The sequence below is a fragment of the Paroedura picta genome, chromosome 1, assembly GCF_049243985.1.
Source record: "Paroedura picta isolate Pp20150507F chromosome 1, Ppicta_v3.0, whole genome shotgun sequence".
NCBI classification, from domain to species: Eukaryota; Metazoa; Chordata; class Lepidosauria; order Squamata; family Gekkonidae; genus Paroedura; species Paroedura picta.
The window spans coordinates 63,336,802-63,361,491 of record NC_135369.1 but is presented as its reverse complement, the minus strand read 5'-3'; the positions used below and the strand labels follow the sequence as shown (position 1 = coordinate 63,361,491).

The 24,690-nt window shown below is 43.9% G+C and overlaps 1 protein-coding gene across 1 annotated transcript in view; it reads right to left on the bottom strand.

Annotated features, from left to right (window-relative positions):
• The window catches only part of XDH (xanthine dehydrogenase), an 81,647-nt gene extending 62,170 nt beyond the window's left edge, over positions 1 to 19,477 (bottom strand). Inside the window, exons 1-5 of the mRNA XM_077340945.1 lie at positions 19,233 to 19,477; positions 7,487 to 7,544; positions 5,216 to 5,312; positions 3,926 to 4,034; positions 1,028 to 1,154 (exon numbers count right to left, since the gene is read on the bottom strand). Of these exons, the coding sequence (XP_077197060.1) occupies positions 1,028 to 1,154; positions 3,926 to 4,034; positions 5,216 to 5,312; positions 7,487 to 7,544; positions 19,233 to 19,280 (439 nt within the window). The 5' untranslated portion in view covers positions 19,281 to 19,477. The remainder of the gene's footprint in view (positions 1 to 1,027; positions 1,155 to 3,925; positions 4,035 to 5,215; positions 5,313 to 7,486; positions 7,545 to 19,232) is intronic.
• Between the last annotated feature and the right edge of the window lie 5,213 nt (positions 19,478 to 24,690).

Sequence of the window (24,690 nt, the reverse complement as noted above, 5' to 3'; positions counted from 1 at the left end):
CTCTACCCGAAGGAGGCTCAAAGCAGCTTACAGTGGCCTTCCCTTTCCTCTCCCCACAACAGACACCCTGTGGGGTGGGTGAGGCTGAGAGAGCCCTGATATCACTGCTCGGTCAGAACAGCTTTATCAGTGCTGTAGCGAGCCCAAGGTCACCCAGCTAGCTGCGTGTGAGGAAGTGCAGAATCGAACCCAGCATGCCAAATTAGAAGTCCACACTCCTAACCACTACACCAAACTGGCTCACCAAACTGAACGAGATGGAAAATACAGAAAGTCTTTTTTTAACTACAATGCAAAGTAAAGTAAGAATTTCTTGTGTCACAGTCTTAATGATTTCATCTGATTTCCTTCACTTGATTTCCTTCCTTCATCTGATGTGTCAAATCCCAAATAATTATTATAAATGACTTAATATGACACTTACAGGATACAAAAGGATGTATAATTCTTGTTTTATTCATGGGATGAGGAACTGAAGCTAAGAAACGAATGTTTACTCAAGGGCAGTCAATGAGTTCTCAGTAAAAGAAACCTGTTTTGCCACATCTTTATTGAGTCAGACATGGTAATCCTGTTGAACCACATAATTTTGTTTGCTGGACAAAGTGTACTGTCATGGCTGAGAGAACTATAATAAAATTCCAGGTAACAAGAGTCTTTTTGAAACACATTAAAAGATCCCAGCCCTAATAATTTAAAATAAAAGCCTGTCCCCCCCCCCATGTTGCTGCTTATTTAAAGTAAGAAAAGTTTGCAATTTTCAATATTTTGCATCCAATACAATGTATAGGATACCATGTATAGGATACACTTGGAGTGGGTGTTGGTCATGGTAAACCTGGCTTTGCACTTACTAAGTGAAATTAGTAAGCTTGGTTTTGAACTGTTCAGCTTTTCATATGTCATATATATATTTGGAGGGATTTAAATGTAAGAATAACCACAGAAAGTAACCAACAATAAACTATTTTGGGCTGGAAATTTGGCCAGAAAAGGTGCAAAGGAATAAGATATGAAAAACCTGTACCTTGAAAAGCATCTTCAATCTCTTCCATTTTGGGTTCAGACTGATTGTGAAGAAGTGTGTACATGGACATGACAATTCCTGGTGTGCAGAAACCACACTGGGATCCATGACTTTTTGCTATTCTTTCCTGAGAAAGAGAAAATCTGTCTTCACCAGATTAGGGATTCCCTAAGTGAGAAAGCATTCCCATAGTGTTTGTTTCATTGGACAATCTTTCCCAGTAGAATAAGCAGGGACAATACATTTCCATAGAACAAAAGCACACAGAACAAAGTACCAAGAGATCATAGGAAACTCTAAGAGTGAAGCCAGATAAGACAATTAAAAATGTATTCCCAGATGTCCAGTCCACTTGGCAACCAGAAGACCTGGTGAATCCCATTCAGAATGACATGAGGTCTTCCCTCTGCTGTTTTCCCAATCCCAAGCAGTCCCCCAAAGTTGCTATTCAATGTGTTGGAAGAATACAGGGACTCATACAGGCAATCTGCATCCCCCCCCCCTATTGATTGATTAATTTATGCTTTGATTTATATGACTGCCCCTCCCAGCATACCCAATGAGCCTCTTGTGGCGCAGAGTGGTAAGGCAGCTGTCTGAAAGCTTTGCCCATGAGGCTGGGGGTTCAATCCCAGCAGCCGGCTCAAGGTTGACTCAGCCTTCCATCCTTCCGAGGTCGGTAAAATGAGTAACCAGCTTGCTGGGGGGTAAATGGTAATGACTGTGGAAGGCACTGGCAAACCACCCCGTATTGAGTCTGCCATGAAAACGCTAGAGGGCGTCACCCCAAGGGTCAGACATGACTCAGTGCTTGCACAGGGGATACCTTTACCTTTACCTTTTACCCAGCGTACCCAGCTCAGGGTGGTTTACAACAGTCGGGCCCATAACAGATTTTTTCAAGACAGGAAAACAGCACTAAAAGGAGAGTTAACTCCCCTCCCACAACATGGCTCCAATTCATATAAGAGCTCCTTGTGACTGCTGCTTAAAAATAAAAATAAACAATTGAACACAAGAAATCTGAGATCCTAATCACAACTTCCAACGTCTTTTCTTGTCCGAGTCCTCAGTGCTAAAATGCATCAATCATCAGTTTTCACTTAGGCACATAACACACTTGACTACCAATTGTGAGAGGGACAAAAACAGAGGAGGGCTTCATGCATGAGCCTTCATGCACAGATTGATGGATTTCTGGAGGTATTCAGCTGGGATGCTCAACTGGATGGATTTAATGGACAGGCATTCAAAATCAGCCTGAAAGGTTTTATTTATACTGTGCCCTGGGCAGTAAAAAACAGCATGTGCAGAAACCCACCCTACCGAATGGGAGATCTCCATGTGTGATGCTCTGGGAAAAGGGAATGAAATACTTCAAGACCTTGGAGTGGAAAACACTTCCTAATCCCACTGTAGTTTAAAATAAACATCACTGTTGTACAAACATCTATCCTCAAAACAACCAAGGCTCTGTTCCTACAAGGAAGTTACTTTATACATCAGTTAGTTAGCACCTTGGCTGTTCAAAACCCTTCTTTCCCTCACCCTGAAAACAGAGCACATTAAGAGGTGCCTTTCAGCTATTGGCACTCAAACTTATACACCAGCTCTGGGGAGAGAAATACCTGGAGACTTTGGGAGTTGAGTTGGGAGTGGGAGGGATTTGGGGAGGGGAGGGACCACAGTGGAGTATGATGCTATGGAGTCCACCCTCAAAAGCAACAATTTTTTTCCCGGAGAACTGATCTCTTTGGTGATGAATTATAATTCCAGGGGATCCCCAGATCCCACCAGAGGTCTGGCATCTCTGGTCCACTTTGCCCAAGACAAGGCCCTGAGGCAGAAAACTCAAATGGTCTCCTCTCCTTGGTAAATAAAATGCTTCTAACAAATATAGTAATAATTTATTGTTAGACTTAAAACCGAGTACTTGGCCACACTTTCAATAATGTTTCAACTAAGGGCAGAATATAGAGATCTACCAACAATGCATGGTGTAGAGCAGGGGTAGTCAACCTGTGGTCCTCCAGATGTTCATGGACTACAATTCCCATGAGCCCCTGCCAGCAAATACTGGCAGGGGCTCATGGGAATTATAGTCCATGGACATCTGGAGGACCACAGGTCGACTACCCTTGGTGTAGAGGAATTTGACATCTTTCTCCCTCTCTCATAATACTAGAATGTGTGGTCCTATGAAAATGGTTATCAGTCCATTTGAGATAAACAAACACACTTACTACTTCACCCAACAGCTTACTTGAGGTAAGTAATGTAGTGAGGTGATGGCCGCTTGCTTAGGTGCCTTTCAAAGGGGATTGGATAGATTTAAAGAGGAGAGTGCTGGCTATTAGACATGTCTGTCAAATGGGATCTGTGGGCTTAGGAACAGAATGTCAGATGCTAGGAAGCAGTCAGCAGGAAGGCTTTTTGGAAACAGGACACTCATTGGCTACTCTTATATTCTTATTAAAATATTCAATATTATCATTTCCTATTATTTATTTAATTTGTATACTACATTTCCCTACAATTGGTTCAGGGTGGTTCACAACAATAAAACCACATATACAATTAAAACCAAAACAAAATTAAAAACCTAGCCTCCCCCCCCCATGCCCTCTTAACTCCCTCTACTAGCTACCAGACTCGAGATGGTACAATCAAAGTTAAATCAGTCCCTTGACTTAACCCTGATGAATTCTGCTGGTCTTCTCGCACCTCTTGATGTTCATAGAATACCAGCATTTATTGCAAAATCTCCAGTGAACCAAGCCATGATTGCCAAAAGTGGTGGGGTAAGATCCAGCGGTGTAAAGTGCCATGGATAAAGCATAAAGATAATACCAAGGGACAGATGCTTCACGAAAATGTAGTTACAATGCTATAACTTACCTGTACTGGGTGCAACCTTGTCTTTGTGCTTCCAATGCCTTCGACAGTTGTTACTGCTACGTGGTGGAGGGCACATATAGGGAATAAGCAAGCATTGGCAGAATAGTGTCTAGATCCATCAGTCAAGGATATTTTTCACTTGGTCTAGCCTTATGCTGGGACTTTCAAACAAGGCCAATGAAATCACATTAACCTTGTACTGGAAACTGCTCACATAGCGTTGGCCAGAAATAATGAAGTAAACATTGTAATAAAATGTGAGTGGTTTAAAAAAATTCCAAGGCTCCCAGACCTGAAATGTACTACAAGGTACTGAACACAGCTGATACCCCAATATTAGATGGGGCTGTGCATTGTGCCATCTCCCTAGGGCAGTGGTTCTCAGTCTGGGGGTCAGGACCCCTTTGGGGGTCAAACGACCCTTTCACAGGGGTCGCGGCAGGGCAAGCAGCTTGGCCGGGGTAGGGGGGTGCCATCCACACAACAGCCTTGCAGATAGATCAAGATAGAGCGTTTGTCTGTCTGGAGCATTGGAAAAGAGCGAGATCGGCATGGTGGGACAAGAGGCAGAGCTGAACTGAGGAGCCCGGGGGGGGAACAATCTATATACAATCACAAACAATGGATCTTCATGCCATTGGTCAGTTTTTTTTTAATTTCTGTGAAAGAACACTTGCATAATTTTATGAGGAACTGTATTAAAAGGTCATGGCGTTAGGAAGGTTGAGAACCACTGCCCTAGGGAGATGAGCGGAAGAGTAACAGATAGATCTCCACCTATCCGTAGCAGATGCAGATTTCTTTTGGATTCTTTAAATGTTGAAATGCATCCATATACAGAAGCCCACCCAGATATTTATTCCCATTCAAACAGTTCCTTAGGCAGATCTAGAAGACCATCAGTGCACAGAAGCCTCCTTTGACATACACACGTGTCTGGGCACATACGCACACACATCTTCATTGCGGGATCAGGGGAGAGATACATGGCCACAGGGAATATGGGGGAGAAAGAGAGTTCTTAGCAGGGATGATGTCATGTGGTGCTTTCCCACTTGCTAAATAAAGCTGTTTCAATCCACTACAGCAACCAGTTGCAAGCAGATTTTACCATTTCACACAGTAAAACCCAGCTGCAAAGTGCATTGAAAATGCATTATTTAGAGTGTCTGAAAGCCCCCAAAGCTGCCATTTTCTCCGGAGAAGCAGATCTCTAGAATCTGCTAATGAGTTATAATTCTGTAATTCTGTAAGGCCTGTTGTTCCATCTCAACACATTTGAAAGGATACATGATTTTCTTTTGGAAACTGTCAAATTTGGAAATCATGACAGTGCAGGCACCACATCCACCTTCTCCACAGCCCAGTTTAGTTCCGCATAAACCCACTAATGGAATGTAGGTTAAGAAAAATATACCAACAAAACAAAATAGCTTGAAATGCTTCTATAGCCAGTAATCCTTACTATAGGATCAAGTTTCACTTCCATTTGCAAGGGGAAACTCTGCACTGTCTCTCATATTCTTCCTTGAGCTCCTAACAAAAGGATTAATATAGCCTAGCTTTTTCTAGTATCCCCACAAGCCATTTCTGCTCCCATATGAGAAAGCTAGAGGCTAAAGTTAGTGATGATTTGGGTTTTTTAAAAAGTATACAAGCTTTATCATTTGTTGAACAGTATACAACAAAGATATAAAAATTATAGGAAAAAGTTTCCTTCAGAATTGCTTATCTGGTGAAAGGGATCATCTGGGGTGGAGGAAGAGGTGCTGAATTGATTTAGAGGTATAAATTGTATTTATTTGATGCTACCAGTCATGCCTGACTAAGAGGAGATAATATGATTAGGCAATGGCAGTAATTATGCAACAGGGAAATCAATGAATGTTTATTTCTGGTAAAAAAATGTTTGGATTGTGAGACACATGCAGTTCTTCTCAGAAATATTCTGAAATCCAATTAGCACCATACAATCATGTGCTGTATCCGAAGCTGGAAAGGGCAGGGTTTTTTTTTTTACAAGGAATAAGGCTGACTTTGATGGAGAAATTCCCATATTTATGAACCTCATTCTCAAACCTGTCCCATCAGGTTCCTGCCCTGAGAGATACTGATCTGTAGCTAAAATGTCAAATATTTGATCTCTGTGTTCAGGGTTTTTGTTGTTGTTTCTTTTTGTGTTTTCATATTAAATCATATTAAATTGGGCTACTTTCCTGGCAGATGGGGATCAGTAGCCCTGCCCACCCCTGGGGGGTGGTAGTTGGCGGAGGGGGTGGATTTGGTTGTGTTTTGCCATATATCTTGGATGCTTGTATGGATTGTTGTGCATTTTATGGATTGTTTCAGGGGGTAATTTTAATGGGGTTTTATGCATGTTTTGTAACCTGCCACGAGCCTCTTGGAAGTGGCGGGCTAGAAATTTAATAAATCATCATCATTATCATGAATCATCATCGATTTTAAAAAAAGCTTTGATGGTGCCAAAGGACTGATGGAAAGTTCTAGCATCAAGATATAGGGTTGCCAGCCCTGGGTTGGGGAATACCTGGAGACTTTGGGGGTAGAGCTGGGAGTGGGAGGGGATTTGGGGTGGGCAGGGACCTAAGTGGGGTGAGGCGGGCAAGAAATCCAATAATAAATAAATAATACTATGGAGTCCACCCTCCAAAGCAGCCATTTTTTCCAGGGGAATTGATCTCTTGTCACCTGGAGATGTAGCCTGGCATCCTTACTAAGATAAACTCCTCAGGCTGCCCCATCCCCCCACAAGCTGCTCTGAGTACCCATTGTGAAGAAAGGAAGAGTATCAATGAATCAAATAAATAAATTGCTGTATGGATCCAGAGATTTTACATGGTTTTCCCCCACATAAATAAAATGGCTGGATCTGCATGGTTAGCCACCATATTCAAAAAGCTTCATGGCAGTGTGCATGCAGAAGTGAGGGCTGGAAGCATTAACTGGTCACCTCAGCTGAATGACTGATGCTGGATTTTAATTTTTTGCTGCAGGAATGAGTCTGGGGCTACAGTGATTCTGTGGTAGAGCTTGCCATGAGACTGAAGGACAGCCACTTTTTCAGGGAAAACAAATGGACCATGATGCTACCAAGCATGCCCTTTGTTAATTACAGGATTCCTCTCTCCCCAGCTTCCGGGACATAGAGGGCAGCATGTTCCAACTCCAGCAAATCTAAAGGATCTGTCTGTTAGTATTAGCTTATTCTTAGTTAGTATTAGTTCATTCTTAGTTCATACTATATCCAGTTGAGGATTTATATTACCACACCTCAGCAACATAATCCAGTTCCTCTGTGGTTTCCACTGCACTGACCAGAGGATCCCATCCATTCTTAAAAAAAAAGAATTGTTAGGATGTGTATCTGTTTCACAGTCATGAGTAGTAGCATGAAGGTTATTGGCTGCTGGATCAAAGACAGCCAGAATTTAAGTTCTTTGGTCAAATTTGTGGGATTGGGTATCTCCCAAAATTTGAATCCAGCAGCTGCATATCATTAGGCAGCCATGAAATATCTTAACCACTTGAATTGTCAGATACGTTTCCTTCGAAGATAAGTTAGCAAAGTAGTTTCTGGGTCCACATTTTTCTCCACTACCTGAAAGACACACAAAAAATCCAAACAACGTTAAAATTCATGTGTAGGTGTACCTGCATACATCACAATGTCAGAAACAAGGAGGATATTGCTACTGAGCATCAATTGTTGTAATTTTAAAGGTATTTCCAGCCATAAGTGGATTTTGATAAAATCACCAAAGTCTCAATGACTGTGAATGAAAACAACCTATTAAGGGCAACAAATGTTCAATAAATAAGAGACTTGAAAGACAAGCCAATAAAAGTAACAGCATATGGAGGTCATCTAGTTATCCAAGGTCTTAAATTATATGCACCTTTACCATTGCCAGACTTGCAAACTGCCTTTGTTTGTTTACTTATCGATAGTCAGCCTTTCTCACAGGGACTCAATCAGATTATACATAGTAGGTCAGTACAACAGACAAAATGGGTCATTCAATAACCAATGCATTAGGATTTTAGAAGCCTGGAACCAACAGAAAATAATGAAGCATAGCGTAAGTAGGCACATGACACATTAACAGGTACTGGAATTACTGTACATAGATAAAATCATACTTAAGCTATACACAGCAATATAAATCAGTCTCAAATCATTTATTCAAGCACATTTCTAAAATCATTTTGTACAGTGCAACCAAACTCCGATGAACTCAAAAGTGAGGGAAACAATGTTCTTCAAGACCTCCACCATCCTAAGCAGTATTACCTCTGTGTTTTCAGAGTTTAGTTTCAATGTGTTCACTTTTAGCCAACTAACCATTGCAACCAGGCAGCAATTCAGGATTTCTATCACATCACCAGGAGATTTAGATAAGAAGAGTTGTTTTGTAGATGCCACTTTTCTCTTCCAGGAGTCTCAAAATGGTTTACAATCACTTTTCCTTTCCTCTCCTCACAACAGGCATTCTCATTTATTATTATTTTCTTATTTATTGTGTTTATATACCACCCTCCCCGGAAGCTCAGGGCGGTTTAACAAGAAACAATACAGGTAACTGTGAGGTAGGCGAGGCTGAAATATATATAAGCATGTATATGGCTAAGTATCATCAACATATTGATGACAACCAAAACCAAAACTTTGAATAATTTGCCCAGACGGATTGAAAAAAACAGGAGTCAGAATTCAACACAGGTTCCCACACTGGTTTCCAATAGCAACCTTTTGAGTCTAATCCATGAGGAATGCTTTGAACCATTCTAATGTACATCCCCTGATACCATCCAGAAGCCTCAGCAGTACATGAAATACAGTATTGAAGGCTGCAGATAAATCCAATAACCGCAACACAGAGACTTGGCCGACATCTACATACAAATGGAGGTCTACATCTAAAGCTGGCAAAGCCTTCACAGTCCCATGAATTATGCAATTGGACTTGGAGTTTTGTATTTTATATTTTTGTACACCGCCCTGAGCCAGCTTACTGAGAGAGTAGTCTAAAAATCTAACAAACTAAACTCTCTCAATCACTTTGCCCAAAAAGGAGAGATTAGAAACTGGGTCATAATTGGCTACCTGGTTTTTCTGAAGGGATTTTTAAAAAGTAGTGGATGAATAACCACCTCTTTGAGTAGCCAAAGGAGTGGCATCTGCCAGGGTACAAATAAAGGCCTCCCCAGATCTTGTCTACATCTATCACAGAAATTGGTTCAAAATTACTCATAAATGTGCCAGGCAATGTATTTAGGTCTTTTTTCCCATGTACCTATGTTATAACTGACATTCAGATCAGAGCATATTCTTGATATTTTATCAGCAAAAGACTTGGCAAAGGTATCACAATTTATTCATGGTAGGTTTGCCAGCTCCAGATTAGAAAATTCCTGAAGATTAGGGAGGTAAAGTCTGAAGAGGGTAGAATTTGGGGAGGGGAGGGACTTCAGTGGGATATAATGCCATAGAATTCAGCCTTCAAAGTGACCATTTTCTCTAAGTGAACTGAGTTTATTCACCAAGAGATCAGTTGTAATAGTGAGAGATCTCCAGCCACTGACTGATGTTAGCAGACCTAGTTCCTGGGTCATTAGAGGCTCAGATCTGGGTATCAACAGGCTAGGCTACCATGAATAACTGGGATGAACAAGAACTAGCTGATGTTATATGGGTGCCATATAGAGGATGGAGCAGAGTTGTTCTCTCTTGCCTGGAGGGATGGACCAGAACCAATGGGATGAATTTAATTCAAAAGAAATTCCATCTAAACATCAGGAAGAAGTTCCTGACAGAGTGGTTTCTCAGTGAAACCAGCTTCCTTGGGAGGTTGTGGGTTCTCCATCTTTGGAAATTTTTAAACAGAGGCTGGATAGCCATCTGACGAAGAGGCTGATTCTGTGAAAGCTTAAGGGGGTGGCAGGTTACAGTGGATGAGCGATAGGGTTGTGAGTGTCCTGCATAGTGCAGGGACTAGATGATCCAAGAGGTCCCTTCCAACTTCTATGATTCTATGATAACTTTGGGAGGGAGTTTCTACAGTTTACTATAACCTTTTGCTTTGAAAGCCCTGGCCTGCTTTACTTTCCCAACCCAAGAGATATTGAACAGAAGGGCTTCCCAAAAATATCTCTACATATACATAGGTTGTATGGGGCAGGGTTGCCAGCTTCCAGGTGGGGCCTGGCAATCACCTGGAATGATAGCTGATCTCCAGATTGCAAAGATCAGTTCCTCTGGAGAAAAAAAATGACTGCTTTGGAAGGGGAGCTATATGGCATTATGCTCAAGTGAAGTCCCTTTCTTCCCCAAACCCTCAGCAGGATCTTTCCAAACAGAATGCAATCCTGGACTTCAGGAATTTCCAGAACTGACAACCCTAAAGGGGGTAGTCTTTTTTTTTTTTTTTTTTTTGGTATCCTTTTTCTCAGGCCATTTTAGGGTCCTGACATTTGGCTGTAAATTTCCAAAAATCACCTTTGAGTAAGGACTACATTTTACTATCATTTCTATCAAGGCCCCCTGTTGTTGTTCTGTGCAGTGTTGAGCAAACTGGAGTATGCAAGTGGCATTGTCAGGGAGATGTCTGGTGTGGGGGCCCACTAGGGCCAAACAAAACTAATTATCTCTTCTCCAGCTCTTCCTTGGAGTTTACGATTGCAGCCTGCCTGGCAAAAGCAGATTTGCTGCTTAGACCCTGCCTGCCTATTTGTTTCCCAAAGGCAGTTTAGCAGCTTGCAGGAACACAATCCCTTTTTCATGACACTGCCTCTGCTGCAACCCACAGAATTAGGCTGGTACTTTCTGTCAACACCAAACTGGCACTTTTCTTCCCACATGCAGTGCAAGAAAGTTCGGGCATGAATAAACATGTTTATTGTGGCCAGGCTGACTTTGTGACAAGTAGAATTACACAGCACTTCTACAGTCTTAGCTTCACACCTGGCCTTGCCCACCCTACTCTTAAACTGCAACCAGTACCTTTCTTAAGGAAACCATGGACAGCGTTTTCCCGTCACTCTTTCCCTAGGGTCCCACTCATTGGATTCTCTTCCCTTTTTTATTCTAAAAATTAAAAATTATTCAATAGCAGAAATTATATAAGAACATGTGTGTCGATCAGCTATGTATTCTGTTGACTGTACTTGAAACTTCCTAGTTCTAAAAAAGCTGGCCTCACATGTCAATAAATGTTGAAAGCAGCACAGGTGACTAGTCACAGCTTCATGGCCTGGTCAGCTCAGCTAGATATAAAGAAAACTTGGACATAAAAGTCATCGGCAATAACGTATGAATATCCCTTTGTACTCTGACCTGACCTGAACAATTCCCTCACGAAGAACAGCAAAGATCACCAGAGGGAAAAGGTGTGCCTGGGGCCTCTGGAACAGAGAAGGAGAAAGCTGAAAGAATGTCCTGGGCAAGGAGCCCATGAAAGACACCTTGCCTGAGGGAACTGTGCTGCCTAAGCAGGTAGCCATTGCAGCTGATTCTAATGACAACGTCAATCAAATATGCCAGAAAAGAGGCGAGGCTTCTTTGTGTGGGCAGGCAGGAATATAGGACAGCACCGCGTGCAATCACCAGAGTGTGTGCATGTGTGTGTGTGTGTGGGGGGGGTCTTTGGCTGGTTCTAACCTCCCCATGGCAAGGAATTCATGAGGCCATCATTGCTTATTTTGCCTTGTAAGATCATACCTTTTTTGTTCTGTTGGCCTGAGGAAATTGATCAAGATTACTTTTTCTATCAAGGCAGTTTTTCTACATGTCTGCCTTGTCAGCTTGGCATGGGGTTGGATTCAGACGCTTAGAAATAACACCAAGGATATGCTGGCCTCCCTGTTTAAAAGTCCACCACTTAGACAAACTCTCTAAGAACTCTATATGGTCACCTCAGTTCAGTCACCATTGAAAAGTTCCTCGTAAAGGGAAGGCAGGCATAGGTTTTGAACAATTTGGGTTCATTATTTAATTTAAACAATTTAATTCTAGAAGTTTAAGACCTAAATTAATATTTAATTTTACTATGTATCTTGAACTTTTCTGTAAGCTGCCCTGAACCTCCAGGGAAGGTAAGGGTATAAATCCATAAACAAACAAACAAATATTGATTGATTGATTGATTGATTGATTGATTGATTGATTGATTGATTGATTGATATGCTGCCCTCAAGGCAGTTTACATAAAACATATAAACAATACATGAAACAATTAATAACATATAAATAACCGTAACATTAATACTAATAACTGACCATTGTGACAGTGCAAACAGTGCAAACAATGCAATAGTGCAAACAGGTGCACTGATGGAGTTCTGGGAGGGAGGGAGCAGGGGCCCTTCAGATGTTGTTGGTTATGCCTGGGCCTCTTCTGCATGATGGATAAGCTGATGAAAACTCACTAAATACACCGTTGTTTTTCTGATCTCTGCACAGAAGAGTTAATTTACTCCCCAAAACTGATTTTGCTCTGCATGGTGAACTGCCTCTTCGGTGCTTTAAGCGTCTTTTAAGCATTGTTTCTGAAAGATGCTTTTCACCTATCCATTTCTCTCCTGCCTGCCTGAGATGGCCTATTAGCCATGCAGAGAAGCTCTTTAGTTATACAGATTAGTGACTGCATTAGAGAACAAAGCGGAGTTGGCAAAACTGCAGGGGGCAGGGCCATGAATTGTTTCATGCAGAGAGCACTGGAACGTAGTTTTTCAACATACTATATTCAATGCAGAACAACCATTGTATTATAATAAAGTAGTTTAAACTGGTTGTTTTTAAACTGTTTTATTTGGCTCCATGCATAATACCTCCTTGTCTCAACCAAATGTCAGGCGGAACAGCTCCCTTTTGCAGGCCCTGCGGAACTGTTTTAGCTCTGTCAGGGCCCTCATCTCTGGGAGCTCATTTCACCAGGTGGGGGCCAGGACAGAGAATGTTCTGGCCCTGGTCGAGGCCAGGCAGACTTCTTTAGTGCCAGGGACCATTAGTTGGTTGGTGGTGGTGGAGCATAGAGCTCTTTAAGGGGCATAGGCAGGGAGGTGGTCCCTCAGGTTCACTGGGCCCTGACCATGTATGGCCTTGAAGGTAATTACCAAAACCTTTAGCCTGATCCGGAATTCAACTGGCAACCCCTGCAGTTGATCAAGAATGGGCTGGATGTGGGACCTCCACGGTGTTGTTGTGAGAATCCTGGCTGCTGTGTTTTGGACCAGCTGCAGTTTCTGGATCAAGGCTAAAGGCAGGCCTGCATAGAGCAAGTTACAGAAATCCATTCTAGAGGTGACTGTCGCATGGATCACTGTGGCTAGATGTTCCGGGGCCAGATAAGGCACTCTCAGCCTCACCCACCTCATAGGGTGCCTGTTGTGGGGAGAGGAAAGGGAAGGCGACTGTAAGCCACTTTGACCGTTTATGCACTGGGAACTTCATTGCCCCAGCTTCAGTGCAAGAACACAAATTGGGGGCGGATGAGGTGTACCAGGCCAAATGCTCCCCCATGTGGGTGCAGGAGGAGGTGGGGCAACCTGCCATGACTAAAACTCCAGCCTGCAGCCCGGCATGAATCCTCCAGTGCATAAACGGTCTTTGAGCCTCCTTCGGATAGAGAAAAGAGGCATATAAGAAACAACTCTTCTTCTTCTTCTTCTTCTTCTTCTTCTTCTTCTTCTTCTTCTTCTTCTTCTTCTTCTTCTTCTTCTTCTTCTTCTTCTTCTAGTAGCTTGGCTAGGTGGAGATGGTAAAATGCCAGCCGTACTACCTTTGCAACCTGGGCTTCCATTGTGAGGGAAGCATCCAGAATCATGCTCAGATTCCTAGCGGAGTGAGCCATAGAGATCCAAGAGTGGGCAGATGCACTTCCTCACATGGGCCCTTCCTACCCAGCCACAGGACCTCTGCCTTTGACAGATTGAGCTTCAGACAACTCTGCTTGAGCCATCTCATCACTGCTTCCAGGCAGCTGGCTAATGCTTCTGGGGGAGAGTCAGGGCGGCCATCCAACAGGAAGAAGAGCTGGGTGTCATCTGCATATTGATGACAACCCAGCCCAAACTTCCATACCAGTTGTGTGAGAGGGTGCATGAAGATGTTGAATAGGATAGGAGAGAGGACCGCTCCTTTTCATTCAATCTTGCCTAGCTTTCCACTTTACTACATTTTCCTCCATTCCACATGGCTTTTGTAACTGCAGAACCCATGAGCCACACCATAATCCTTTTGAGTGGTTAAAGGAGATGTCCCTTTCTTTTTTTCACCAGCAGAAAAGATAGTTGGATCTAGCCTCATTATCTTTTGCTATGTTATCATGTAACTTGGAAGGCAAGAGTTATTCTGAAGTGGAACACTCAGTCTGTAGATTTCCAGCCAACTCATCCTAGCTTGTTCACTTTTATCAATTCCTGTTAGCTATAAAGGCCAATCTCTTTGGTCAATAATCAACATTCAGGCATGCTTCTCTTTCCAGTTCTGTGGCAGCCTGTTATTTTGCTGGTGATTATTTAAGGGGATGTCTGGTGATCATGTGCTTTTGACTTTGATTCATGTATAAAACTAAATGTTGCAGTTTATTCAGCCTACCCTCGTGACATCTAGTGGAATAACATGAAGCAAAGGGCAATTTTGATGTTCTCCAGAGTTACTCCCACTGCATTTTTGTGCTCTGATTCTGTGCTTTAGTTTACATGCCCAGATTTTCAGAGCCTCCAGGTTGTAGCTGAGATCTCCTGGAGATGGAGATCAGATCACCAGGAGACAATAGCAACTTTAGAAGGCCGACTCTATGGCATTATACCCCAATGAAGTCCCTCCCTCCCCCAAACCCTCCCTTCCTCAGGCTCCACCCCCAAAACCTTCAGGTATTTCACAACCTGAAGGTGGAAACCCTAGGTGAATGCTGGCAGGGGCTCATGGGAATTGTAGTCCATGGACATCTGGAGGGCTGCAGTTTGACTACCCCTGCCCTAGGCTAATTCACATGTTCCAAAGTACTTGCATCCTCAATGTGTCCACCCTGTCTTTTGAATCAGACATGTACTAGTATTTCTGTGCTGGAGACTCAATTCCCAAGTGTGCACAAGCCTGGCTTGGATTGGGATCATGTTGCACATGGCAATGAGGTTTAAGGTGTCTCCCCATGCTATTTTCCCAGTGTGGGAAATGACCCCGCCGAGCCACTATTTGTCCTACTGTGGAAACTTATATGCACAAATGCATTATGCATTTTCTCCAATAGGGCGAATAGCAGTTCACTGGAACATCTTAGATGTGCACTAAGGTTTCCAAGCTCCCCCTGCCCACCAGCAGGATATGGGGGAAGGGCTATCAGATCCAGGTGGAGAAACTGCTGGAGATCTGGGAATGGAGCCTGGGGAGAACAGGACCTCCGTGGGCCGCGATGCCAAAGAGTTCACCCTCCAGAGCATTCATTTTCTCCAGGGGTACTGATCTTTGTAATCTGAAGATGATCTATAATTCCAGAGGATCCCCAAGTCCCACCTGGAGGTTGGCATCCTTCCTGTTCACTGAAATCTTGGTCCAAATTAGACCTCTATGTGCCAGGACATTAAGTCCTGAGCGCAGAATTCACAATACACATTTGATCCAAAGGTACAGGGTGACTACATGAGGAATCGAAGAAGAGGAGGAGGGGCTGATTTTTATACCCCACTTTCCCTTCCTCTTCCCACCACAGATACCTTGTGAGGTAGGTGGGTCTGAGAGAGCTCTGAGAGAACTGTAACTGACCCAAGGTCACCCAGCTGGCCTCATGAGGAGGCATGAAAAATCAAACCTGGTTCTCCATTAGAGTCCACTGCTCTTAACCACTACATCAAACTGGGTGCAAGGACTTTGTGACATGTGAATCATCCTTGACTGCAGACACAGGCAGAAACCTACATGGTAGCAATCTGTGCAAAGCAGGGCAATATCTTGGTTCATGGTATAGCACCAGAAGATACCACCACAAAATATGACACAGCAAGGGTCATATTGTGTGCTCCCTCAATTAAGTTCTGGAGAGGTGTCATACACATGTTCTAAATAAATAAGCAAAGCTATTACAGAACACAGAGGACACGTGGCAGGTAGTTCATTTATGTGCCAAGACCTTCTAGCCATTGTGCAGTAAGCTTACTTGATATGATCTTTATAACTTCTTGTATTTTAGCAACCCAAGGCCATTTTGGTACAGAAATCAGCATAAACTGGTATTTCCAGAGGTATCCTAAGTAGTTACCTCCTGCTAAGTGTCAATCAACAGACAGATGTGATGCTGTTTAGGATTGAATTGGCTGACTTATTGAACCCGTCTTCTCGATGGCTTGACAGAAAGCATCATGGCAGAAGTGAAATTTGAACATAGGATTAGCTAAGGCTCTCAGCCACTATGTTACACAAGTTACTATGCTATTTTGACACATTGCTGCTGTGGAACACAGGGGTGGCCAAACTGGCTCTCCAGATGTCCGTGGACTACAATTCCCATGAGCCCCTGCCAGCACACGCCAGCACATCTGGAGAGCCACAGTTTGACCACCCCTGCTCTAAGAAATAACTGTAAAAGTAATGCCTGACAAACTTAAGATGGCTGTAGTTCAAGGTCACCAGTTCATCATCAGCTCATGGCTGCTTTGCAAAATGCAGAATGTTGGGCTTATACAACTGCACTGTGCTACAGCTGAACAGCATGACTAAAGCACTACATCTTTTTTCTTTCACAGCAATACATTTTTAGAAGAAAAAAAGACGTGTCCTTTGATGTACCAAAATCCTTTGGTATATCCCACACACACATGCATACTTCTAAAGAAACGTTGGCTAGTTTTTTCTGTCTGTGAGTGGCGCTGCCATTCTCTCAGAACAAGGGACAAGGAACCCAAACAAGGGACCCAAATCAAACTGCTGATTTGGTTAGAATGTCCTTTCATGATCACTGGCTGATATGCCTATGAAACAGATTGGGCCAATTAGAATAAAAATACGATTATATTAGGAGGAAATAGTGCTAGTGCTAATAAAACCACTATCTTATCAAGTCTCTCTGTATCACTCAGTTCCATAGCCTTGAAGCCATGCTAAAAAAACAAAAAACAAAACAAAAAACAATACAGCCCATTTGTAATGTCAGGCTGTCAGAAAATGAAACCAAGTAACCTTTCCCTTCAGTGGCAGTGTAGGGTATCATGTTCCATTCCAGCCCCTGGGTCAACATTCCCAGGGAGGTGTGTCACAAAACTTCTCACGTTCTTCAAGCCTCTTGCTGTTGGTAGCATTACATAATAACAATTTATTCTTTTTCTGCATTGATTTTACATGAGCAGAACAAACTTTTGCAACTATGAGACTTCCTGATTTTCAAAAGAATGAGCATGGCTCTCTCTGGCCATACAGACTCACTTTATTAGGCAGAGGTACAACACAAACTATCCCCTAATATCCCTAATGAATTGTGTGCTCAGCCAAGTGTGGAAGCTCTTCAGGCCAACTCCTGATGACAGAAAACTCTTCACATAGAAAGAAGCCCTGATTCCACACACCCAAGAAAATCTTGGGGACTCTCCAAAGTCTTAGGCGGAGATCTTCACAACCCCAAGATTCATTTTGGAGATGCTGGAGATACTTGATGGTTTGTGGATATACAGGGAATATTGGAAAATGAACTATGCGCAATAAGGTTTTCAAATAAGTCCCTTTTGAAAGCTAGTACCTGGATCTGAACTCAGCCCTTCCCATTCTTTTGAGACTGAAAGGACAAACATTGTCCAAAAGCAGCCTGCAGCCTTCTCACCCTCACATGAGCAGAATGCTAGGAAAGGCACTCAGGTTGCCTAATAACAGCTTTACAGCCTCTAAGGGTTGAAGATCAGGCCTCCGTCAAGGGGAAAAGAGAGTGAATCTGTTCTGTGATTTGCTGAGGATACCCAGCCCCATCTCCTCCCCTGACCCCTCCCAGCTGTACAAGCAACAAGAGATCACTTCACAGCTGTTGGTGCACAATGTTGTGTGACATATTTCATAATACCCCCTATGTGATAGTGCTGGGGTCTATCTCTTTTCCACAGCTCCAGGCAAGGAAGCAGAATTCTACCATGCCAAACCAGATTGGTCTAAAATTATTTACAGTGAAACAGAGGGGAGGCGCTAATTTGCTCTGCTTTGTTTAGGTCAGTCCTGTGACTAGAGCAAAAAAATCTCCACAGAGTCAGACAATCCTGAGTTCTTTAATGTAAGCAGAAATTTACTGGGTCAAACAGAACATCTGGATACAATGCCCTGCCTCTGACTCAAGAATGGGACCACCCACCTGCTGTTCTACCTCTGGCACACAGCTGTCTCTAGCATTTGATCTCTTTGAGATGAAGAATTTTCTGTGAGTTTGTGGTCTCTTGGGGAAGGAGTTTGTTGGGGGGGGGGGTAAAATTAAAGTTAGCATGTGCAGCACATTTGTCCTGTGCTGTCCAGCTATAAAAGATACGATTGTTTGATTCAAGGTCAGTTTGTTACTCACTGTACAAAGGACAATGCGAGGCATGTGCTGAATACCTACATAAGTGGCATCATAAGCATTCGTATGCTTTATAACGATACAAAAAGTACTCTCAGAGGATGTCTTCGCATGAATGTTTAGATTTCATTGGACATCTCTCAGTAGCACAACTCTGCTCTGTTCTGTCAAATTCAGGGATTGAGTGCCCAATTTTTAACATTTGGACTCTGTCACAGCTGTTTCAAGAAACAGCCTGAAAAGCACTAGCAGTCTGTTTTGTTTTCAAAGAAGTTTGACTGTGTCACTCAGAAAACAAAAGCAACCCTTCACTGGGTGGTTTTATTATCGGTTCTAGCTCCCTCTCTTTGAATAGGTGCATCAATGTGACATGATGGTCAGTGTGTCACCTGGGACACCCAGGTTCAAACCCTCCCCCCTCTGCCATGGAAGTTTGCTGGGTGACCTTGAGCCGCTCAGAGCCTCACAGCCTAGCCAACTTACCTCACAGGGTGTCTGTGAGGGCAAAATGAAAGGGGAGAAAGATGTTGCCTACTGAGAACACCAGAGTAGGGAGACACCTAAATAAGTGGCAACAGTTTGACAAATGACAGCGGTGCCGCTTTCCCATACATGAAAGGACTGTAGCTGTAGCGAGGGTGGCAGATCTGGGAGCTGCAGGCTGAAGTAATTGTGAAGCAGCAGAACTCCTGAGAACTGTAATCCATGGACTAAGATACATACACACACACACACCGTTTTTTAAAAAGCACAGACTCCCCTACCTTCTTGCCATTTATGAAGAAGACAAGTTCATCCTTTTCTGAAGCCATTCTGTGCAATTTTCCAAAGACACCCCAGAGAGGAAAGGGGGAGTTCCAAACCACACCACTCAGAGCAGCCTCAGCACCACTGCCAGTGGATTCCCAGGGACACCAGCCACGCAATATGAGTAGTCCTTAGGAATCTTCCACCTGACTTGGACAGTAGTGCCCTGAGAGAGCCCAGTTATATAAGAGACTGCCGGAGGCGTGCCAACTATACTTGCCCGGTGCTGTTCCTGCACTAATGATAGCACAGGAGAAATTGAGAAAGAATAAAGCCACCGCCCCTTTCTATGGAAGGAGATTAGACTGAATCAAGTACATTGCTGTTCCAGTAGAGAGACGGTGCCAAGGCTGAAGCAGGCAAGCTTGGCAGGAAACAAGCACTGCCAATTGTGAAATACCTTGTTCCTTCAAGTTCCATCTCGGTTTCTCAACCAACTCTCACTTATTTTTCCTACAACTGAGGCAAGCTATTGTCTGCCACACACCAACCACTCCATGTTCTTCACAAGCAATAACTTCATAAATGCTCGTTAAACGTGAAATTTTATGCTTAGTGAGCTATAAAGTATAAAGATCATTTCAGGTGGGAAAAAAGATGATAGTTTTTTTCCAGAGTGCCACAGGTGGTATTGTTAAAAGTATTTAAATCCCATTATATTCTTACCTTTATTCATTGGTTTTGTAGATGTAGCTAATGCTTCAATTCTCTGCTAAGCTCTTTTAGCAAGAGAAAAGAGTGGGGCCAAAAGAAATGGGGACATGCCCTGTAGGAGAAGTCTCGATCATATGACCAACACTATTGAACAAACGACTGACACTTTGCCTCTGACAAACCACTACTTTGACCAATTAATTAAAACCACTGCCTTCTAGTAGAAGTTTGCAGAGTTCCTTCTAAGAGAAAAGGATTTCTTAACTTCCCTTGCCAGCTAGTCCAAGAACGGTTGGACAACCAAATGCTTTTTTCTTACACTCAGCCTGTTGCTGATACAATTTGATCCCAGTGATCCCCACCAAAAATCTGATCCAGCTAACTAATGTCAAAGAAGGAACCACTCTACATGGGATCAGAAAAATTATTCAACATCCTTGCTTGCCATGTGATTTGTTCTGTCTTAAAGTGCAAAGCTAAATGTACATATAAGAAAAATCCATTAAGACAACAAGACTTTCAAAGAAAAGATTATTTGGAGGATGAGATCCACATGACAATCACATTGCAGTTCTTAGGGCCACTCTGCACCCAGAAAATATAGTGAAAGGCTTACCTTTTGCTGACACCATATTTTTGGCATTTCAACTGTCGTCAGCATCTAGTGTCCCAGCAGCAAACTGGCAGCAACATCCTCCATTTTAAAGTGCTAGTTGGGGAATCCACAAAAGTATCCACAAAGTAGCACTGTCTCTGCCTCCAGCGCCTGCCCTCACCCTCACCCCCATCTCCCTCTCCTTTCTCCCAGGGATGTTTTTTTTTGAAGCAAACTACCTGGAGCAACGAATATGTGTTAAATCATCCAAGCAGAGCAAAAAAACAATTTCCCCACCAGTTAACATACAAAGCATGCCTTTCTAACCCCCCCCCCCAAAATAATCAAGAATAAGAATAGTTTTTTAAAGCTTCAAGGCTCATAATTCTAAAGGGGTGGCAGTAAAATAAGCATTATGTAGCTACTAGTAATCAAGCCCGCTGCAGCTAAATGCAGCGGGCGCTAGGGACTTACTGTGGGAGGGGGTCCCTCGGCGGCGTCCTTTCGGCGGCGGCAGCAGTCTGATGGGGCGGTGGCTGCCCTGGGCGGCGTTCTTTCGGTGGCGGCAGCCAGGCAGGGAGCCCCCGGCAGCTGCGCTTTGCGCGACTGCCGGGGGCTCCCTTGGGCGGCGGCCTGACGCGGTGAGAGGCGCAAAGCGCCTCTCGCCGGGTCAGGCCGGGAGCAACTGCAAAGCGCTGTGCGCGGCTCGCAGTTGCTGGGGCTGGGAATCAGAGGGACCAATCGGCAGGCGCGAAGCGCCTGCCGATTGGTCCCTCCGATTGTCTGTCATGAGGAAGGGTCCAATCCGGACCCTTCCTCATCACGGACAAATCCCACCTCGGCAGCCCTTAACCATTTATTTAGTCCATGGCGCCCGCGGCGCCACAGGCGGTTTAAAGATGATTAGATGTATAGGCATATTGAATAACTTAAAAAAAAAGCCTTGCATCACAGACCCTTTAAAAACAATGAGAAAGGTGATTGGCTGCCTGAGTTGATTGACAGGTGGAGGAGAGTTGCATGTATAGCTTGTTCCTCTCTTCCGCCATTTTAAGCAGGCATGCGGAGTGCCAAAAAGCGACAGAAGGTGGCAGAAGGAAAGGAGAGAGCCAAGAGGTGAGAAATGGCCAGAGGCATGATTTTTGATAGTGTTACGCCATTGTGCTGGCACAACACTTTTTTTTCAATATGCAGAATGAGGCCCTTAATATATTCCAAATATTCCTATAACATAGTGCAACATATCAGCTTACTTATACCCCCAGTCTTTGGCACAGTGATCCCAGGATGCAGTTTAAAATGTAATCGAAATTCCCTGGTGCATCTCGCTTTCCGCTTTTATTTATTAAATGTACTTTGCCCTAAACTGAAGAATTGGATCCATGGATTTTCCAGAGATTTAGATTATTCCAGAGTTAAGGATTATTCTATAGTTATGTTTACTATCACTGGGAAGTCTTGACTGTATCATTTTGACAAGCTAGAAAGTACAGTTTAGTCATACTGCATAGGAGGTCAGCTGAGTTCATGCCATAGCAAGCTTGCTCATTGGATGAATGGGCCATTTATTCTAGGGTACCCTTGGCCCAGCCTATGCTCCCATTTTGGTAGTCCAGCAAATCCAAATGGCTAGCTCCTGTAAAATGGGCATTCTCCTTAATATCTTCTATTCTTGGGGCAAGGGAGGGGACTAGCAGTAAGGAACATAGTCAGCATGAACCTAGAGAAGAAGTAAATTTGTGGGGCATTTTTATCAAAGCCGCATTAAATAGTGAGCTTGTTCTAAGGTGCGCCTCCTTAGATTACAACTGGAGATGTCTGATGACATGTTCCTCCCCGCCCACTCATGCACAACAAATCCTTATACATGAAACGCTATCATGACAGGAAAACAGAGTTAGAGCCCTCTGCTTGGTATATGCCTGAGTATGTGCATGTTTGCACAGAGCATTGCAACATGTGACACACAGAAATACATCTGCAATCAGACACAGGTTTGTCCTTCATTGAGCAGGGGGTTGGACAAGATAGCCTGTATGGCTCCTTCCAACTCTATGATTCCATGATTCAAGTGAAAATGAAACACAGAGTTCTTACTTACCTTGGGCCAGCAAGACTGGTGACTTAATTCTGGGAAAGCAAACAATGATAATGGTATTCCAGAAACCCTGTATTGTTATGAGGATGAAAAGGAGAGGGTGGGTCTTGCATTTTGTCCTAGACTCCTTGAACAAAGTGCAGGTTCTTTAAATGTGATATGCAAAACCCTACTGTGCTGTTTCTCACATCTACAAGAATTGTGGCAAACATCATCCCTGAAGAAATGCACTTAAAAATAAACTTTTTACAGTTCTAAAAAGATAATTTTAAAGTACACTTCTTGAGAGATGTGGTTATGTGCACACTGGCAGCCATGTTTCAACTGAAACAAAATGATATACTCATTTGTCTTCTTCGAGTCCTTTTGTTTCTTCTAATCTTCTGTCTAGAATAGATATGAACTGATACAAGCTTGACAGAAAATGCACTTGCTTGAATCACTGGTGTATGTGTGCATGTGCTTTGTTTAGTTTTCATTATCAACACAGAGAAGACACGTTCCAGCAAGTTTTCTAATTACTTGAGGTTTGCATTAAAAACATGGTATCTCTCCCAGGGCTGAATTTTTGTATACCCAAACAGCAATGAATTATGATAATGACTAGGAATAAAGCCCATTGTAGTAAGAATACAATGGGTGCTAGCAGGTGCTGGCCGTTGTCGGGGGGCGCTGGCAGGGGCAAGAGAAAGCGGGTGCGCACGCTATGGGCACGGTAGGCCCGGCGAGAGGGTAGATAGGGAGAGGGGTGGGAGATGTGCCGGATTGGCAGCGGCACATAGTCTGGGAGAGACCCCAGAGGAAGAGGGAGGAAGACGCGAGGGCAGGCAGCTTACCGTAGCAAGCTGCCATTTTGGAGAGTGGGCGGCGGCTCGGCGGCAGCGTCCTGGTGGCGGTGGGGATCCACAGACGGTAAGAAGGGAAGCCGTGGGCTCGGGGGTGGGTCGTTGGCTGCCTCCGCATGTCGGTGGGGAAGGTGGAGGGCGGGCGGCGGCTCGACGGTAGGTTGTGTGTGGTTGGCGGCTCCTGCGGCGGCGTGGGCATGTTGGTGGGGATGTTGGAGCGCGGCGGGCGGCTCGTCAGCGGGGTCTTCTGGCGCGCGTTGGTGTCGTCGGCGACGGTTGAGGGCGGGCGGTGGCTCGTGGTGGGGGTGTTTGTTTGCGAGGCGTGTGGTCAAGGCGATGTTTCGCTGCCAGCAAAGGAGCAGGGCAGCCGTGTCTTCGACGCAGCTGCCCTGCTCCTTTGCCGGCAGCAAACCATATGGGGACGGAGCGTGGGCAGAGAGTCCGGGGCGGGCCAAGTGGCCAATTGGGAGGCGCGCATAGCGCGCCCCCCAATTGGCCACTTGGCCCCCGAGTGGCAGTCGGAGAGGGCCAATCAGGAGCTGCTTCTCTGCTCCTTATTGGCCCTCTCCGAGTTTTTATCCCGGATGGGTCCCACCCTAACTCCTCCCCACAACGCCTTACTCTTTTATTTAGTCCGCAGCGCCTGTGGCGCCGCAGGTGGTTTTTAGATAAGTAAATAATAATAATAATTCCTATTATAAGTACTCCAAGCATTCCACATTGATTATCTTAGTGACTCTTACTCATACAACAGACCTAGAAGGAAGACCAGCATTGTGACAAACACATCCATAAAAACATAAGAATGGGCCAGCTGGATCCAACCTGGGATCACATAAACTGGGCAGAGGTCTCAAGGAGCTAACAACTGCCAGTTACCTGCAACAGCTTACCTGCCACCCCTCCCTGATTTGTTCTCCAGTAATGAATTTTCAGATATGAAAAACAATGGCCTGGTTTTAAAAAGAATTTGAAAATGTATTGGTTTACAATTTGTTTTCAAGAATCCCTATTAAAAATCCCTATTATGTTCATTTTAACCATACGTGAACATTATATATGACATGTTATAACATATATGACATTTTATTGCCTCGTAGAATCATAGAATCATAGGGCTGGAAGGGGCCATACAAGCCATCTAGTCCAATTCCCTGCTCAACACAGGATCAGCCCAAAGCATCTCTCCTATAGCTTTCTCATATCTAACTGGAAAGAAACAG